Source organism: Gigantopelta aegis, chromosome 10 (genome assembly GCF_016097555.1).
Source record: "Gigantopelta aegis isolate Gae_Host chromosome 10, Gae_host_genome, whole genome shotgun sequence".
In the NCBI taxonomy this organism is placed as follows: Eukaryota; Metazoa; Mollusca; class Gastropoda; order Neomphalida; family Peltospiridae; genus Gigantopelta; species Gigantopelta aegis.
Genome location: NC_054708.1, coordinates 54,303,307 through 54,325,072, shown reverse-complemented (window position 1 = coordinate 54,325,072; position 21,766 = coordinate 54,303,307). Strand labels below are relative to the sequence as shown.

The 21,766-nt window shown below is 34.4% G+C and overlaps 1 protein-coding gene across 1 annotated transcript in view; it reads right to left on the bottom strand.

The window, feature by feature from the left end:
• The window catches only part of LOC121383694 (sperm receptor for egg jelly-like), a 183,480-nt gene that overhangs the window by 40,030 nt on the left and 121,684 nt on the right, over positions 1-21,766 (bottom strand). Inside the window, exons 11-12 of the mRNA XM_041513788.1 lie at positions 21,420-21,504; positions 12,714-12,808 (exon numbers count right to left, since the gene is read on the bottom strand). Of these exons, the coding sequence (XP_041369722.1) occupies positions 12,714-12,808; positions 21,420-21,504 (180 nt within the window). The remainder of the gene's footprint in view (positions 1-12,713; positions 12,809-21,419; positions 21,505-21,766) is intronic.

The window sequence follows — 21,766 nt, the reverse complement described above, 5'->3', positions numbered from 1 at the left end:
CATATTTCAAAATACTAGTTTTGGTGTCGGATTAAATTTAAATCTTTGCCCTTGTATTCCTTTTAGTTATCCACATTAAGAAGTAAAGTAATATGTATTTGCAGGAGGCATAAGGAGTAAAGTAATATGTATTTGTAGGAGGCATAAGGAGTAAAGTAATATGTATTTGCAGGAGGCATAAGGAGTAAAGTAATATGTATTTGCAGGAGGCATAAGGAGTAAAGTAATATGTATTTGCAGGAGGCATAAGGAGTAAAGTAATATGTATTTGCAGGAGGCATAAGGAGCTGATTAAAATAGTAGTTGATAACAAATTCCTTATTTAACTTAGTGAACTTTAGATACTTTTGGTGTCGGTTATTGATAGAAATCAAAGATGCCAACTTAACAGAATCAATGCAACATTCCATCAAAAGTATATGCGGGAATTTTGATTAACCAATGTTTTTTCGTAACCAAGAAACATGTTTGAAATCTAGATTAACAAATTTACTTCTCTGATTAACCCTTTGTCTTCTATAAGCACTTTAGGTGTTAGATGGAAATTATGTTTTGGTGTCGGATGGAAATAAAATTTCATTCATTTTATCAGTATAACTTCAGGGAATATTTTGTTCAGTATCGCATCGTGACACACTTCTAAAATGTATTGTGTAATTTCTCGATCCATATTTTTTAAATTATTAAATTTTGAAGGCCATTCTTAACAACCAAGAACATGTTAAATACATCTGGGAATAGATATCCCTGTACTGCCAAAGTCCTGTTTTTCTAAGTTTTGCCTGGTATCTTTTTTTTCTTGATACGTTCCTCCTCCTTCCTGAAGTTGCAATAAATAAATGATATAAAAGTTATTTAAAAATTGTCTGTTTAATATTTAATTTATATTTAATTTATCATTTAAATACATTTAAAAAAAAAATGCTACACAAAATTATTAATCGCTAATCAATTTTCATATTGATTAGTGACCATTGCTAATCAAAATTTTGAAAGCAAATGTTCCCTGAACTTTAATGAACACGTCATACCACACTGGGATATATATTTTAAAGTGCTTTTTTCATCATTATACTTTATTAAGGAATGACAGTCATGACTCATAAAGGGACATTCCTGATTTTACAGACATTTAAACATGCCCCCGTCTAACAAGACTTTTAATGAATAAAATCAGATATTAATTACATTTTCTTTCTTAGAATATTAATGGGGGTTTTTGGGTGTTTTTTTTTTTTTTTATTGTCCCCAGAAATATTTGGCAGTGTCAGGGTTGAGGTGCCCTGAGCTCACTGACGTACACATATTTTAATTATATTTCATATATATATATTCATATATATACACACTGTATATACAGACTATTTACATGTACACAATGTTCATGTTTAAAACATATACTGCATTCAAAAAACTCTCTCATCTACACACCTACTCACTAACCCCCCCCCCCCCCCCCCCCCCCCCCCCCCCCCCCCCCCCCCCCCCCCCCCCCCCCCCCCCCCCCCCCCCCCCCCCCCCCCCCCCCCCCCAGTTTTTAAGCAGAATACACCTTTGAATTTCTAATTTGTTTTTAATTGTCCGTTGTAATGATCATAAGTTCAATTTTTGTTTTTGCATTTTTATAGAATAAATATAATATTTTATATTAATAATCATCCAATTTACTACACTGCTGTTTTGTTCATTAGGCAAACCTAAGATACCTATATGTTTATCAAAAGTAATATGTTCACCCATAGTATTTGTTATCCAATTTGCAATAGATTTCCATAGTTTTTTTTTTAACAAAATGACAATCATAGAATAAGTGTTCCATTACAGAAAGTACATTTATTGGTATCTATATAGTGAATATATATAAAAAATCGTTAGTTGCGAGTATTCGATGCAATATTCTGTACTGAAACCACCGCAAAGTTGTATCTCTAGTACATTTAAAGGGTATGCTATAATATATTTTTAATTCCCTTAATGAATAGTTAAAACCTTTTTCCTGATATTTTAATTGTGATTTTGGTATTTGTGATGTTTTGCATAGCAGTTTATATTGTTCCTTGCAATCTTGTTTCTCTTTTAAAATCTGCTATAACTTTTGTGGATAAACTGGTTTATAATTAGGGAAAAAATTCAGAGTTTGACAATTTAATTTTCCATATTTTTCAATGAAACATTTTACTGCTTTAATTAATTAAAAATTGGTTATTATATTATACTTCACCATAAATTTGTCAACAGTTACAAAGCCACCATGTACACCAATTAAATCATTTATAAAAATAATTCCCTTTTCAGCATACTTTTTGTAAAAATAGGTTTTTTATCTTTTAATATTTTACTATTGTGCCAAATATTGACACCAACTATGTCGTCTATACTTTCAATGATTTCTTCACATTGAATTTTTCTCCAGCTTTCAAGAACATCTTTCCAAAAAGGATTATTTGTATTTTGCATTTTCTTGCTAACAAATTGATCCCCATATATAATTAAATCATGTATTGATACCTTTGTAATAGATGAAAAAAGATGTATACATTTTGAATCATTTGTAAGTAGTCTTCTTATCCATGTTGATTTTAAGGCTGTTATATAAATTGAAATATTAATCATTCTTAATCCTCCGTTTTGATAATCTTGAATTATAGTTTCACGTTTTATTTTTTCTGGTTTATTTTCCCATATAAAACTATAAAATCAGTTTTTTAACTTTTGGACTAATTGTTCAGAAGAAGTTGGTAATGAGATTAGTAAATTTATTATTTTGGGTATTATTAATGTTTTCAAAACAGTGAGTCTGCCTAATAGCGTCAATTTTCGTGCACTCCAGATTTTCATTGTACTTTCCATTTCTAATACTTATGTTTCAAAATTTTCTTTAACTATATCTTTTAGATTTAAAGAGAAGCGAATTCCCAATAAAGTAAACTTAGTTGAACCCCATTCTAATTTCCATCTATGATGATAAAAGACTTCATTTGAGAATTTTTTTCTGCCAATCCATATTGTCTTTGATTTAGAATAATTTAGCTTCAAGCCTGATATTTTTGCAAAGCAGTCTAGAGTAGTAAGTGTGCCGTACAGTGACTCGGGAGATCCATCCAAAATAAATGTAGTACCATCTGCATACTGCGAAATAAGATACTCTTCTCCATCAATATAAATTCCCTTAATATTCTTGTTATTGCGTAATAAAATGGCCAGTATTTCTGCACATATTATAAAAATGTAGGTATTTTTTATGTTTCTGTGTATGCATAATGTCATATATCAACCTTATATTTTCTCCTATGTATCTCCCCTTTATAAATCCTGTTTGATCTTTTTCAATAATTTTGTCCAATACGGTTTTTATCCTATTTGCAATGCAACCAGATGCTATTTTATAAGTACAATTTAAAAGGGTGAGTGGCCTCCAATTTTTTCAAAATTGCTTAGGTTTGTTTGCTTTTGGTATGCAGGTTATGATGCCTAGTTTTTGTACATGTGACATTTCTTGAATACTGTAACTATAATTGATGGATCTAACTACAAAGTGCCCCAAATCAAGCCAAAAGAATTTTAAAAATTCTGCTGGAAATCCATCAGAACCAGGACTTTTTTTATTCTTCATATTTTTAAGAAATAATAAAGCTTCAGCCTATGTAAATTCCCCCTCCAACTCTGCTGCTTCGTTATCAGAGAGAATATTAAAATTACAGTTTTCAAATAATTTTGTTATATCTTCACATTCAGATTCCTGTTTTGAATACCGTTTTTCATAAAAACGTTTTGTTTCTTTTAATATTTCAGCTTGGTCTGTGATTAAATTTCCGTTTTTTAATTCTATTTTGGAAACTAATTTGCTATGAAAGTTTCTTGCTTCCATGTTACAAAAATAGTTTGAAAGTTTCTCTCCTACCCAATTAGCTATAGATCTAATAAAATGTCCTTTTAATTTCTCTTTTCTAATTTCTACCAATTTTTGTTTTTGTTCTTCTATTTGTTTAAAGTTTATGGCTGCATTTTCTTCTAACGCCTTAATATCTTCACACAGTTTAGTTTCCAGTTTTTGTTTTTCCCTTTTTTTGGCGGAAGAATATGATATCGTTTTCCCTCTGATTTCCATTAATAGCGTTTCCAAGAAAAGTTGATCATTAATGGTAAATTGAAGTGTGTCATTTGGAATTGTGTTTATTTTATCTATATTATATACCGAGACAGCATATTGCATTTTTATATTATTTATTATTTCTTTTACTATCTTAGCATACTCTTTGTCGTTTAATAAAGAAGTATTAAATTTCCACAAACCTGTACCTTTTTTAATAGCATTTAGTTTTAATTTTAAAATCACTCCTGCATGGTCAGATCTATAGCTATTATCAATAGTTACTTGTTGTACACGTGTCATCAAATTGTTAGAGATCAAATAAAAATCTAATCTCGCCTGCTTAACAGGATTTTTCTTTCTCCATGTATACATTCTTAATGTTGGGTACAAATTATGTACTGTTCATTTTCAAAGTCTTCAATATTTTTCAGAACATTTTCAAAAAAGGTAGGGTTAACTTCATTTGGTCCGTAAATATTTAATAGCGTTATTGTTGTATTTTCTATAGCTATATCCATTGCTATGTAATTTCCAGAATTATCCGTTTTGGTTTTATTAATTTTACACTCAAAATTATTATTTAACATGATAGCTACACCTCTGGAGTTACTAGAGTAGGAATTAAAAATGCAAATGTAACCCCACTGTGCTTTTATGTATGGTTCCAATTCGTTAATGAAATGTGTATTTTGCAAGCAATATATATTATATTTCTTTTGTTTCAGATAATTTAATACATCTTTCCTTTTTGCCGGATCTCCCAGTTCCTGACAGTTTAGTGTCATAATTTGTACCGAAGTCATTTCAAAATGTGTAATACATACTTAATAATATACATGTATGTGCAAAATACAGGCACCGTATACACTGACTGTTGTCCACTACTTTGCTTTACCCGAATGTAAATAGAATAAGTTTGTAAGTAACATAGAATAATAATGTTTGTACGCTATGCGTTTCTGGTATTCCTAATGTTTATACTAGCTTAAACGGCGTTTGTTTTAAATGTACAAACTTATTGAAGACAAAATCCAGTTTGAGCTGCTAATTTGAATTTTGGGCTGGGTTGCAACCACTTTTGAAATATGCCCTTTAGTACTACACCAAGGTACATGTAAAAGCACAGAAAATCTGAAATACCCAAGAATGAAGACCAGGAACAAGCCTTTCTCAAGATGTGTTCCTACATAGAGGCTAATGATGAGGAACAATTAGTAATTTCTAACCTGAGGTGTAAAATGAAGGCATTTTTATGCTGTAAAGATTCTCTTCCATATGGAAATTACTACCTTAAGGTCAAACTAAAGGACCATTATGGACATTCCATATAAAGCAGGAGAGGAAGGCCTTCATCACTTAGTGACTATGAGAGAGAAAAATACACAAATACTTCGGTCTTACTTCAAAAGAGTCAATGTATATGATGAGAAATCTCAGGGTAATAACTGAAACTGGTGCCAGACTTATCAAATGTGACATTTCAAAACCAATATTGCTTGTTACTGACACTGGATTCTGCTTTCCAATTCATTCCAGACTCCCTTCATACGATGCTGGATTTGCTATTTGTTGGAAAAAGTATTTGGAGAAAAGTGTCAGGATTGGTCAGTCAATTATTCAAGCTGTTAAGCCTAGTGCTGTTGTGGTGTCATTACAGATAGGACTTGCTATCCAGATGCACCATTTATATCGATCTTGGTTCCTCATAAGACACTCTTTCAGAAATGGGGTTTAGCTCCTCATATAGTGAAGTGTAATCGTTTGAAAAGAATGCCGCAATGCCCCAAATAATAGTAATTTGAAAATGATTGTTTTGATGCTCAGCAGTTTTCACACGTTCATGAATGTACTTTATGAACAATTGGTAGACTGATGGAAGGCAAAGGACTAAAAAAAAATGCCCTGGTACATATGCTGGCAGGAAAATCGGTGCACAGATCATTACATGACCATCTTCTTGTGGACAAATAGCTTAATAGCATGACTGTGTCAGACATGATGGATAATGATCCCGTGTTTGCATCACTCAAATATGTACACTTCTTTGTTGACGGGTGTTATGACTTTGGAATTATAGCCAAGAACAGAAACAGACAAAAAGAAGATTGAACTTTCTGCTAGGTCGAAGACCAGCAGTTATGGCTTTGTTACCAAAGAACGATACAGATTGCTAGAACGTTGGTCAAGGCCGATCACAAAGGGTCGAGGATAATACACCTGCAAGCTGTATCTGACAGGTTAACAACTGTTGTATTTGATTAATATGGTGGAGGGCCATCCATTAAAGATAATACACACCAGAGTCACCAGAGGAAAGTCAACCTTGTCAACTTTACTGCAAATACAAAGTTTTCTGGGGAAAAGGACTAATTTCTTTTAATGGATTGCAACAAACAAGGACTGATCAACTGTGATCAAGTGAGAAAAAAACAGGATAGCAATGTGATAAAGTCATGGGGGAATGCTGACGTAGATATAGTCATGGCAGCAACAGAATCCGTATACCTTCAGTCAATGACTTTGATAGGGGAAGATACAAATTCACTCAGTCTTTTGATCCATTATGGAAAAAATACAGTAAAGACTTACACTTTTGTTCAAACAGTTTATAACCTTAACCATATGAAACTATTGGGAGGTGGGTTGTGCTCTCAGTTATTCTTTGCACGTGCATTAACTAGTTGCGATAGAACTTTATGCATCTTTCAGGGCTCACCCTGGATCAAAAATACCTGTAGCCAAAATATTAGCTAAATGATATTTTTATTAGCCATATTGAAAATGCTTTAGCCAAAATTGTTTTACGCAGTAATGTATAGAGTATTTATATATGAATATGAAAATGCATCTTTTTCAGATAATTGTGTACAAACTGGAATAAATCTGAATAACAAAACTGTAGTACCTGATCAAAATCAAAGACAGCAATGGGAGTAGGGGCTGTTAATATAGTACTATATTAATTTGATTTTTCTGCTGTGGAGGGGGGGGGGGGGGGGATGTTGCATTATCTTCAGAGTTGGAAGACAGTACCTCATACACTCACCCCCACTTTTAAGGTCTATGACATTAAATTAACAAACATAGAAATATGAGGATGGATGGATGTTTATGGAGGAAGTTGTTTTTTCCTTCTTCCTTCTTCCTTTTTTCCCCAAATAAAAATTTGAGAGCTTTATTTTTAATATAGAGCTCATTATTTCTTTAACCCATCAATTCCCCACCTCCAACAAAATTTCATAATTTGCACCTTGTTGCTGTTGATTTCAGCGTCATGTTAAATCCTTGTGATTTCTGCTTGTAAAATACCTAGGCTAAGAATGCTAACTTCATAATACAGTCGAACTTGGTCTAATGGCCACCTCTATATAATGGCCACCTGCCCATAACGGCCACCCTGATATCCCCCCAACACATTTCTTTCTTTATTTGACCTCTATAGAACGGCCACCTGTCCAACGCGGCTAGCGACCACTATTTGTCAGCAAAAATAATTTGTTAGGGTCTCGATTGAATATTTTGGGACCTCTATATAAAGGCCACCTGTCCATAACGGCCACTTTCCTTTGGTCCCTTTGAGTGGTTGTTATATACAAGTTCGACTGTATATAATTTCCATTTATAAAACAAAAACAAAACGTTAATAAAATTAAAATTTACGGTCTTTTTAAAATCCAGCTAACTTATTAAATGTCACATCACAGTCTTACAAATTTATATCTAACATTATCTAACAAATATGATTATTGTAAACTAATTTTATTCAGTGTACGTTTAACTGCAATTTGTATAAATACTGCATGCTCATTTCCTGCGATCGCGATCTGCATGCGTGCTCCCGACCATGGGTACAAAATTAACAAAGAAAAATAAATAAATGAAACTGCAGTTAGGTATTCACTGATGCAAACAACTTGTTTTTCTACAAATTTACGTCAAGATTTGCTCCTGTGTAATTGTATTGTTTAATATCCACAAAGATGTCTCTTGACACGTGACCTCAGTTCAGCCAACGAACATTCTTACTAACGTCAGCAAACTATTTGATTGGTGTCCATCATGTCCATTTGGTTTAATGTGAAGTGCACAAACCAGTCTAGCGAACGTTTTGTTTTCGCTCGGTCTGGCTGAACTCAGCCCATGGGATAGCCTACATGTTTATTCAAATTGACACGCACTGTCGGTCTATTTTTATTACTTTGGTTCAAAGACTTTCCAAAGTTAAAATAACAAGTTACACTTTGATTTTGTACATGGTGAATGCATGCCGTTAAAATGAATAACCATGACACTGATTATTAAAATAACCACCGTTTCTCATTACTGGTCGTGAGGTTGCTATTACACTAACTGAATATTTGGTATTATGTTTGAGGAGTCGGAGAGATTATGTAACCGTTTGTTCACATCAGAAGATAGAAAATTTTAGCTACTTGCAAATTTCATTAGTAATTTTTCGTAAAAATTAGCCAATGACTAATTTGGCTACTGACAGCGCAAGCCCTGATCTTTGGTGTTGGAAAGCAGTCTGCCATCAAAACTTCCCCAAAATTCTGTTCAAATGCATCCAGTTTACCTGTCCAGACAAGTGACATCGTTGAAAACTTGGGGGAAAATCTACAGATTCCCTTGCATCCTTGTGCTGTAACATTTTCACTAAAAAAGGTTGTTGCGGCCATATTGTTTCTTACACATAAACATCTTCCACTGCCTCAGAGTGTACTATCAGATCATAGTATGGATTGGAAAGGAAGGTAACATGGATCCTGTAAAACTGGGGATGGAAAGCTGAAGACAATCATTTAGTCCATATAATGTCGACACAGAATTCTGCCCCTGACAATCTCTGAAAGTGATCTATTGCAACTGCTCAACTGCCTGCAGAACACCACGTTGTAGTTGCAGGGGCTATGGACTACCACGCACAGCTGATTGCGGGTCATGCCAATTTGAGTTCATGTGAAAATCTGCATAACTATTTTATGGATGAACAAGAATATGACTGTGATGAAGTGTAAAAGAGAAATGTTGGTATGTGGAATACATGTCACAGATTATCCTGACTTCATGTTTATGAAATGAAGCATTATTCAAAATAACATTAGAAATTGATCTTTTGCAATGCGTATAGAATTCAGTCAACTTTATTTTTGACATATTGGATCATTTATCAACCAAATCAGAACATATGATGTCATAATAGCATCATGCGATGTCACTATATGGTCATAGAGTAATAAGACATGTTTCTAGATACCTCACAGTCACTTTCCTAGTCAGGAATAATACATGTAATGGGCTTTTGGTGCACCATTTCCGAGATAAAAAGCCCAAAAGGTTGATATATCCGCCATATTGGATTTGACCTAATTTTCCAACTTTCTGATTGGTTGATTTAAATAGATTGTTTTGTATTTTATAATGTACACCTCAATAAACCGAAAACCACCAAAAAACCTTTTGTAGTAATTTTGTTTTTCGGGAGGGGGTGTGTCAAACCATTATATTGCCTCTACTATTAACATTTGCTCACTGAATCCATACGGTCAACATGAATTCTAGACGAGCAAATGTCTCATCTTCCATAAACTATCAAAAATATAATAGAAAATGTTAATGTTGAGCTATAAATGCAGACGTTTACACTGATGTCATTAAAAAAGTAATAGTCAAACCTGTATTAGTTAAGAACATCAGTAAATGTTTACTGCTCTATAAATAGGTTAAGAATGGTGAATCTTTCTCGGATACTAGCACCCATTCAGTCTGACATCAGCACTGTGTATCAGTTAAGAAGGGTGAATCCTTCTCGGATACTGGCACCCATTCAGTCTGACATCAGCACTGTGTATCAGTTAAGAAGGGTGAATCCTTCTCGGATACTGGCACCCATTCAGTCTGACATCAGCACTGTGTATCAGTTAAGAACTGTGAATCCTTCTCGGTTACTAGCACCCATTCAGTCTGAGATCAGCACTGTGTATCAGTTAAGAATTGTGAATCCTTCACGGATACTGGCACCCATTCAGTCTGACATCAGCACTGTGTATCAGTTAAGACTTCTGAATCCTTCTCGGATACTGGCACCCATTCAGTCTGACATCAGCACTGTGTATCAGTTAAGAAGGGTGAATCCTTCTCGGATACTGGCACCCATTCAGTCTGACATCAGCACTGTGTATCAGTTAAGAATTGTGAATCCTTCACGGATACTGGCACCCATTCAGTCTGACATCAGCACTGTGTATCAGTTAAGAACTGTGAATCCTTCTCGGTTACTAGCACCCATTCAGTCTGACATCAGCATTGTGTATCAGTTAAGAATTGTGAATCCTTCACGGATACTGGCACCCATTCAGTCTGACATCAGCACTGTGTATCAGTTAAGACTTCTGAATCCTTCTCGGATACTGGCACCCATTCAGTCTGACATCAGCACTGTGTATCAGTTAAGAATTGTGAATCCTTCTCGGATACTGGCACCCATTCAGTCTGACATCAGCACTGTGTATCAGTTAAGAATTGTGAATCCTTCACGGATACTGGCACCCATTCAGTCTGACATCAGCACTGTGTATCAGTTAAGACTTCTGAATCCTTCTCGGATACTGGCACCCATTCAGTCTGACATCAGCACTGTGTATCAGTTAAGAATTGTGAATCCTTCTCGGATACTGGCACCCATTCAGTCTGACATCAGCACTGTGTATCAGTTAAGAATTGTGAATCCTTCTCGGATACTGGCACCCATTCAGTCTGACATCAGCACTGTGTATCAGTTAAGAATTGTGAATCCTTCACGGATACTGGCACCCATTCAGTCTGACATCAGCACTGTGTATCAGTTAAGAATTGTGAATCCTTCACGGATTGCATCTAATTGCCTCTACATAAGCTGAAGTTTGATATCTTTTGTAGATGCTTCTGCTAATGCGAAGACAATACATCATACAAAGTAGAATTACATAAAAATGAGAAAACAAACTTATGAGAGAATTAATTCTAAACGGTTCAAAATACATGTACATTGTTAATCTCTTGAGCAATTAAGACTCTCGACCGTCTCTCTCAATTTAAAAGTTTTCCTGATATATTTTCAGTGTTTGTCTAAGTAAGCAACTGGCAAACAAACATTCAGGTGACATTCGTTTGCTGTTTCTTTTCTGTATAACTGAGGTTCTTCTGAGTAAACAACTGGCAAACAGACATTCAGGTGACCTTCATTTGCTGTTTCTGTACAACATAGGCTGACATAATTAGTAAATTAGCTGACATAATTAGTAAAAGAGAAATAACCGAAAAGTTGCACAATTATGATATACAATTCAGAATGTATGTAAAGCATACGCCAAAATCATATTGTTCGTTTTGAATGGAGAACATGAAACATTTGGTACAAACAGTAAAAATCTTCCAGTTCATGTATACAACAAATAACTGGATAACAGGAGACAGGGTACAATAACCTGCAGATGAATACATGCAATTGCACAAGATATATTTTCCAAACAGAAGACTGAATCCGATATTACACTGTATGAAACGAAACAAACACAACTGGATTGTACATTTGAGTGTGAGGTGTATTTTAATGAATCAATTACATTGGACTCTTGGCTCCAGTTGAGTCAAATAATGTGATCTAGGCTTTAGAAAGAAAGAAATGTGTTATTTAATGATGCACTAGACACAGTTTTATGTATGAGATCAGAAAGGGAACCCAATGATGCCACTCCATGGGCTACACTTTTCAGTTAGAAGCAAGGAATCATCAAGCACCATCCTACAGATGGGATAGTACATATCAGGAAAATGGTTTACCACTGGGGCATGTCTTGCCGCCTAAGCTTTAGAGGTATGTCCTGCTTCCTTAGCTTTAGAGGTATGTCCTGCTTCCTTAGCTTTAGAGGGATGTCCTGCTTCCTTAGCTTTAGAGGTATGTCCTGCTTCCTTAGCTTTAGAGGTATGTCCTGCTTCCTTAGCTTTAGAGGGATGTCCTGCTTCCTTAGCTTTAGAGGGATGTCCTACCTCCTAGGCTTTAGAGGTATGTCCTACCTCCTAGGCTTTAGAGGTATGTCCTACCTCCTAGGCTTTAGAGGTATGTCCTACCTCCTAGGCTTTAGAGGTATGTCCTACCTCCTAGGCTTTAGAGGTATGTCCTACCTCCTAGGCTTTAGAGGTATGTCCTACCTCCTAGGCTTTAGAGGTATGCCCTACCTCCTAGGCTTTAGAGGTATGTCCTACCTCTTAGGCTTTAGAGGTATGTCCTACCTCCTAGGCTTTAGAGGTATGTCCTACCTCCTAGGCTTTAGAGGTATGTCCTACCTCCTAGGCTTTAGAGGTATGTCCTACCTCCTAGGCTTTAGAGGTATGTCCTATCTCCTAGGCTTTAGAGGTATGCCCTACCTCCTAGGCTTTAGAGGTATGTCCTACCCCCTAAGCTTTAGAGGTATGTAGTACCTCCTAAGCTTTAGAGGTATGTACTACCTCCTAAGCTTTAGATTTATGTGCTGCCTCCTAAGCTTTAGAGGTATGTCCTGCCTCCTAGGCTTTAGAGGATATTGGAGTCTTGTATAGTAAAATATGTAGCACTGCATATTATATTAATTAAATTCATTACTTTTGTTTTCTGTTCTTTTTCTGCAGTTGTATTATGGTTTTCTGTTTTTACTGTCTCAAGCATATCAACAATAACCAATGATTTCAGAAGAAAATCTGAAAAGAAAAAATATATATATTCAGGCATCAAAATAAGTTGAAAACGGCTGTTCAAATTACCAGCTTACGACATGTAAAAAAAAAAGAGTCAGGAATGGTACTCCATCCTCCACAGAATCTTATTAAACAAAAACTAAACAACCAAAACGTGGATTATTCGTGTGTTAATTCAAATATAAAATACATATATACATGTTCAAGAAGAACAGTGATGTGAATGAATATAAACCTTAGAGTGTGAAGGAATTTTGATACATGTGTTGTCACCTATAGATTACCAAGCCCGTAACTTTATTGTAACCTGTACATATACATGTAGGTTGATTTGATTTGGTTTGGTTTTTCAAACTATTAAATTTTATAAAATCATGTGGGTTGCCCCCCCATCTAAAATCTTGGCTACGCCAATAGAGCAGATATGCATGTATTTCAACTTGATTTATAATCATCATCATGTTTTCATCTATACTTTGTCCCAACCTCCTACAAAGCTTCTTTTTTTTTTTTTTTTAATTTCAGTTTGGTTTGAAGAAGAAAAGTAAAAGTGTTTTGGAAATAACTATTTTTTTTGTATTTTTGTGTGAAGTTTAGAACATAATCGCTTGGAAATTTGTAGTATATGTCATAGCATGAAAAATGGCATTCCCTATGGGAAGAACTATAGCAAGAACTTTATTATTCACTGTTGCCGTGATAGTGTTTATGAGAAAAAAAAACCCCATTAAAATACAAAATATTTTAATAATAAAAAAATGTATTATGTAATGTACACCCACACACCCCATGTAACACTACATAACGTTTGGACATACATTCACCCACCCCCTAGAGCATTACATAATATTTGAATGGCCCTAAGGTTGTCACACAACATATTTTTCTATCTTAATAAGGAATCTGTTGTAGGATCTAGAATGTATTTACGATATTTTTGAGTTACTTACGATGGATTTATGACATATCGTAGCTAAGATGGCTTCGAAAACACGGGCCCAGGCCTCTAAAAGACTAGTTTGCATAACCCATTTTACATTCACTCATTCACAGTTAGTAATACACCAAACAGTATCTCAGCGGGCCAAAGTTTGAGGTGCACACAACGTTTCATTACACTTAATGCTATCAGTCCTGACATTGGTGGCAAACGTGACTGTTTCATCTGGTCAGTAAATACCAGCATTTTAATTTAAACCAGTGTCAATGTACCAACTACTATTCTGCTTGAAAGAGGTGTGAGATCCTAAGGTTGAAACATACAAGGTTCAAAATGATAAATTTTATGTTGGAATAATAATAGTGATAATATTTTCTAATTGTAAAGCTGGATGCATAAGATTTAAATGTGTTGGGTGATATAGAATTTATATCCATGGTGTATATGTTGATGAAAATGCTCTATGTAGTAGTTTTAGCCTCTATACTACTACTGTCATCTATTTGATATGGTGGCATACACCCTACATGATCTTAATGAGACTAGAGTTAAGCAAAATGATTTGGTTTTGAAATAAGGAACTGTTCTGGTAAACTAAAAATAGGTTAGCCCAAATCATACTTGAGGTAAAGATAATTTTGTTTTGCATACATTTGTATGAACTTGTTTAAAAGAATTGCTGTCGTTATCACTTGAAGTTTTGCATTTACCATAGTTTGACACCCAATAGCCGATATATTTTTCATGTTGGGGTATCATTAAACATGCATTCATTCATACATTCATTCAATTCATTCATTCATTCGTTCATTCATTCATTGCTGCCTTTATACCACCAACCCATCTCTCTATCCAAAGTACGGTGTTTACACTCGTATTATTTAGTACATGTTCTTTCACCCATAACAAAATAAGGCTGCGAATTTAGAAGTGTAAAATTATGACATAGATTTAAAAAATTATCAAATAATATATTATATTAAACAATTTTACAATTCTGGTGGAATCCTCAATAATGAATGAATGAATGGATGAATGAATGAATGATTGTTTACATTAAAACTTAAAATTTATATAACTGTTTTAATAAATATATGATTGTTTACATTAAAACTTAAAATTTATAGAACTGTTTTAATAATTATAAAATTAATTCTGGATGGAATTTAATCCTAAATAAAAACCCTCAAATTGAATGCCTGAACTAAATTGTTAGTTCTAAACCAAACATATGTCTTTTATGTCATGTTTGTATTTTTCATAACAGTAAAAAATATATGTATACTTTTAAGTGATTTTTTAATGTAATAAATCAAACAATTGTAATTGTATATAGATGTTATAGTACTGTCATTGAAAGCAAAACAAGGATGTCAACATCATGCAATCATAAAAACTAATTCTAATTCTATCCCAGACATCTAGCTTAAAGAGACCATCTCAAGGCACATTTTTATTACATGTATGGAAGGAAATAGTCTTTATTTTATTATATCGGATAGTTCATTTTTTTTAAACGTGACACATTTTTAATAGGATTGTTTTCTGAAACGCCTCAATGACAAACACTTGTCAGATGGCAACAGGACTATTTTTTAGCCTATGACATGCAAAAAGATGTTATTCGAGAGTGCTAGAGAATTTTACAAAATGAAGGAATGAAGTTATATTTGTGCAGATGATTCCCTTTCCGATAGTTTCTTGGACTTATCCATCATGTCAGGACATGATAGAAGTGATGGAGAAAGCAAAGGTGTCTTGCCGTATCAGTTCGAGCCTGAATTTGATAGTATTGATACGGAGATAGATATAGGACTGTCGAGATGACATCAGACGAGTTGGAAGAAGCCAACAACTAACGTCTTGGTGAGACAAATTTTCACTTTGTTTTGTTTTACAAACTATATATGTTAATTGTAAAGAAAACTAGTTTTTACCATCGGTAGTATTTTATGGTACGATTTTAGAACTATAAATATTTCCAAAGGTGAAAAGTCACTGTATTCAAATTAGATTTCGTAAAGTGGTAAATTTGGAATTATTACCAGTACCATAGAAATTCACCACTTGTTTTTGTTTAGTTTTATCTTGGAAATTACACCATTCATGATGAAACTGCTATTTAAGCATGTGATTTATATATAAAAGGACTGATAATGAAAAAGGGTTAGAGGTGGAAACACTATTTGTTGCAAGACCTTTCGATATACTGGTATTTTATTTTTTAAATCCATCTATTAGTATTATAGTATATACACCCAGTAACTGTCCACACACACACGCATATATATCACTATAAATCCATCTATTAGTATTATAGTATATACACCCAGTAACTGTCCACACACACACGCATATATATCACTATAAATCCATCTATTAGTATTATAGTATATACACCCAGTAACTGTCCACACACACACGCATATATATCACTATAAATCCATCTATTAGTATTATAGTATATACACCCAGTAACTGTCCACACACACATGCATATATATCGCTATAAATCCATCTACAGTCAAACTTCATTAACTCGAAGTTGAAGGGGACGACGAAATAGTTCGAGTTTCAGGGAGTTCGAGTGTTCAAAATTTGTACAGCAGACCTCAAAGTGAAACTGCATTGCAGTATTATCATTTTGTTGACATCGGATGTTAGCACATTTCTTCTGTGTATATGATAAAACTAAGTAAATATTAACAGAAACGAGATAAATCCGATCAATTTGACGTACATCTCTATGTACTTTTATTGTATTAATTGACAGTAAAGTAAAAAAACAAAAACTGAAAGCACGTACTTAGATATAACCGGAAGTAAGCGATAAATTAAAGTTGATATATTTTTCAAATGTAAAAACAAGGCGGAACGTAACGTTGTAATAAATTAAAATACTGAATGTCGATTAGCACTAAGTACGTTTGTTTACCAAATAAAAAATACACAATATAAATAGCAAAATTATTGTAAATCACAAAAATCATTTTAAAAACCCTCACTAACATAGCGAGACATAACATAACAAATCAAAACGCTGTATGCCATATAGCACTAGGTTATGTACTTTTTTTTTTACATATAAAACATTCACAACAGTACAAAATAATTTATAGCTCTCAAATCACAAAGTACAAAGAGCAGAACTATCAGAATTTTTTTTTAATTAAAGATTGTTTGGCACACTTGCTTAAAAAATCGTCTTTCATTACTGTGTCTGTAATCTTGCACAGATTGAGCAGCATTTCTTCCGAATGTTCACGGTTCTGCAGGTAGCACCTAAGGTTAGCACACGCTTCCATGGCCTGTTCGCTGTTGCAGGGTCTCGTTTCTGTACTTTCTTCATCCTCGTCGTCGTCGTCATCGTTTGTTGTCTGTTTGGCATTTTTAATTTCGTCTACTATGTCGACGTCGGTCATTTTCGTGCAGATTGGTATGTCATTATCAAGATTGATGTAGCGAGTCATAGTGTCACGTGTCAGTCCGTGTTGCAGCAGTGTAGAGAGTGGGATGTCGTCATCGGGGTCAACATCGTCGTCGTCATCGGGGTCGTCATCATCGTGTGTCAACTCTGTGTTTTTAACGTCAAACCCAGCATGGCGGAAACAGTTCTTTATCGTAGATGACACGATGCACTCGTTTAAGAGAAAAAACAAACAGCGTTAATTGTTATTACAACAGTTCTTTGAAGATTACAAGACTATCCGTACTTTGTGTAATGAGGCCCGCTGCCGTGTACAAACACTGACAACCCAATGCAGGCATGTCGGATCATTTCGTTCCGCATAGTCGGCGATCTATTATTCTGTAATTACCGCGTGTATCATCGATAGCCGAGACCAGTCGGGACACTCACGCTTGGCTTGGGTGACAATTCATTTTTCTTTAAAGTATTACCGGTACAGTTAAAAGGCTCAGTCACTCCACAAACTTCGAGTTTTGGAAGTGCAATATCCCTTATTTTTTTATGGTGGGACCACAAAATTACTTTGAGAGATAGAGTTTTTCGAATGTTCGAAGTTTGAGTGTTCGAAGTCTGTTATTACTAGTTTGTATAGCAGTTCGGCCGGGACCGCCGTTTCACTTCGAGAGATCGACGTTTACGAAAGATCGAAGTTTGAGTTATCGAAGGTCGACTGTATTAGTATTATAGTATATATACCCAGTAACTGTCCACACACATATGCATATATATCGCTATAAATCCATCTATTAATATTGTAGTATATACACCCAGTAACTGTCCACACACACATGCATATATATCGCTATAAATCCATCTATTAGTATTATAGTATATATACCCAGTAACTGTCCACACGCACATGCATATATATTGCTATAAATCCATGTATTAGTATTATAGTATATATACCCAGTAACTGTCCACACACATATGCATATATATCGCTCTAAATCCAACTATTAGTATTATAGTATATACACCCAGTAACTGTCCACACACACATTGCATATATATCACTATAAATTAAATACAGCTAAGCTACAGGGTTCAAATTTTACCACAGCGAAGAATCTGCCATGGTTGCCCTTACTTGCTGTTGTTCCCCCAAAATATGATATATATGTAAGAAATAGTAAATGTCCATTGGCAATATGATAAACGGCATCGGTATCCAGGCTAGAACCCAAGGCATCGGGTGAAATAATTTTTGTTCCACCTTTTGAAGGAAACATTTGACTTGGTGCCCCTGCAAATTCACTTGGGGCCCAAATTCTTGTTGTGATTAAACTGAAGGAACACTTTCCGTGCCCCAATCCCCCAAAACCAAAACAACCCAAACACAACAGAAAACAACAGAAAACCCCCAAAACAACCCAAACAAACAAAAAACAACAGAAAAACCCAAAACAACCCAAACAAACAAAAAACAACAGAAAAAGAAAAAAACCCACACCAGAAAACCCCAAAACAACCCAAACAAACAAAAAACAACAGAAAACCCAAAACAACCCAAACAAACAAAAAACAGAAAAAAACAAAACAACCCAAACAAACAAAAAACAACAGAAAACCCCCAAACAACCCAAACAAACAAAAAACAGCTGAAAACCCCCAAAACAAACCAAACCCTGCAGCTGCTTATCAAATACATTTATGCAGTTTGACAGAAATTTTGTTTACAATAAACACATAATGGCAATATTATTTTAGGATGAACACATGATGGATGCTAAAGGCTTATCGAATAGATTTTGACATCGGCCTGGATGGACAAAGAAATGAGTATGTTTATAAATTATTATTCATTATATACATGTATATATTTCATAAAGTAAAGTGGCATTCTCATTATGCAATTTATCGTAGTGACTTGAATCGTGTGTGTGGGAAGAGGATACGTCAAAAGATTTCATGACGTCAAACAAAGCTCGTTAGTTTTAAAATATTTTGCGGGAAATGTAAATGGATAAAAATTTCCAGTGAAATAAAGAAACCCTGAATGTAGATAATTTACTGATGGCATTATATAACATAACAATTATTCACCACATCTGGACAATAATAGGGTTTATGGACTCATGAAATGCGGGCATTTTGACATGCATAGAAGCAAATGAAAAACCCTGAAGTAACAAAATTAAACGGTTGTACTTTAATGTGAGTTGATTGGCTGAGAGAAATAGGACATATTCTAATCGGTATGATGCCGACACAACCTGTCATATAAGACTACAGTCGTTCCGATTTAGGTGTTCTCACGGAACTATTTGATCACATGTGACAGGCCAGTATGACTAATCGCATAATGAGAAAGCTCCTTAAGCAGACAAAAACAAATTACAATAAAAAATAAATTAAAAAACCTGTCATTAAATGAACTTTCGATTTGAAGTTCTATTATGCATTTATTGTTTATTGTTTACAATAAATTGTGTTAAAATATGTATAGGCCATATGTATGGTGTTTAAATGAGAAACATCCAATATGGCCAACTTTTGAAATGAAAATGGTCCACTTCTTCAAATGTGTACAACGAACTACTATTATGACAAAATAATTATCACGGTCCCTTCCAGTTCGTATTAAGAGTACTTTACTGTTTATAAAACCCCACTTATTATAATGAAATAATTATCACGGTCCCTTCCAGTTCGTATTAAGAGTACTTTACTGTTTATAAAACCCCCACTTATTATAATGAAATAATTATCACGGTCCCTTCCAGTTCGTATTAAGAGTACTTTACTGTTTATAAAACCCCACTTATTATAATGAAATAATTATCACGGTCCCTTCCAGTTCGTATTAAGAGTACTTTACTGTTTATAAAACCCCCACTTATTACAGCAAACTGGTCGGGAGGGGGCCCACGGTTCTTGCCTATTACTATAGTCACACACATTATTATTATTTATTTTTTTAAAGTACACTCATGAAGTACAGAAGTAAAATTGAAATGTCTTATTTGTGTTATCAATATGAACTCGCCCTATGAATCTTATATCCATGTTTACATTTGTCCGACTACATATGTATAGGCCTACAGGTCATCATGTCTGCTGGCCCCATGCGATAATGTCAAACAGAAAACATTTTCAAGCAGTTTTAGTTGTATTTTTTAAAACCATAATGTCGACGTGTTGTGATTATCGTAGTCTTTGGTGAAAATATGATCACTCCAGATTCTATTTTATAAAATCCTTTCGTGTGAGCTACAATTGTCAATTTGTTTTCCAAGCTAGCCTCGCAATGTAAACAATGTCATGTTACCTGTATTAGTAATTCATGGATGTTTCAAGATCTAACACCTTTCACAGCAATTTTTGTACCTCCATACACAAGACAATTTTTTTTTTTTTTTAATCGAAAGGTTTCGTACACCGATTTTTTCGTAGTCTGGTCCCACGTGTCAGTATCGTTCTCTTTGGTATCGTTCTCTTTAATAATCCAGCCTTTGCACCACGACTGGTATATCAAAGGCTGTGGTATGTACTATCCTGTCTGTGGGATGGTGCATATAAAAGATCCCTTGCTGCTAATCAGAAAGAGTAGCCCATGAAGTGGCGACAGTGGGTTTCCTCTCTCAATATCTGTGTGGTCCTTAACCATATGTCTGACGCCATGTAACTGTAAATAAAATGTGTTGAGTGTGTCGTTAAATAAAACATTTCTTTCTTTTTAATACCGGCCGACAGTCAAGCCATGTTGTGACGTCACATGTCATTATGTAACTTGGTGTGTAGCTTTCAGTGGGGGGTTTTCAGATAGGGCTAAAAATGTGATCGATTATTACGAATATATAAAAAAAATGCCTTGTCAGTTATTTCTAAACTTTGGTAGGATTCATATACATTGTAAACGTGACATATAGGTGCAAAAAGGTAACAAGATACGGGTTTCATTCCTGTGGCACATTAACTGACAGTTTAGTATTTATACTTTATCACTGCTATCACAACAAAGTGAACAAAGGAGACTCACCAAGCATTTTGACTGAAGGATCACTTTAAAGTGGATGGCATTACAATATTGTGCTATAAACTGATAGAATTCGGAAAACTTTCCTTGGTAATGTTCTAGCAAACTAGTGAAATATTTCCATTTTGTATTCATGAATTACTGTTTAAATATCCTCCCTAAATTTCTCACTTAAAATGTTAACAAATACCGCCAATTTGTCTTGTTAGCTCATTTGTACTTGTACCTGATGGTTTCTCTTCAACAGCTTCAGTAGCAAGATCATTCAATGATTTAAGAAATGTCTTTTCATCATCTTGATTGTTCTCAACCTGAAAAGCAGCATCAGAAAGACAGAGTTAGAATCTGGATGCAAGGTAAATTATTCCAATAAACACATTATCTGCAAGGAGAGCAGAGGGATCAGTCACACTCCTAGCGATTCAAATGTAGAAAGTAAAACATGGCCTCCCGTTATTTTTTAAAATAGAAGGTTAAAATAATTATGCTGGAAATAAGACAGCAAGGGGTAAATAGAGAGTTGAGGATAGTGTGTTAAAACTTAGGACTTTTGAGATGCAGAGCTACCAACTT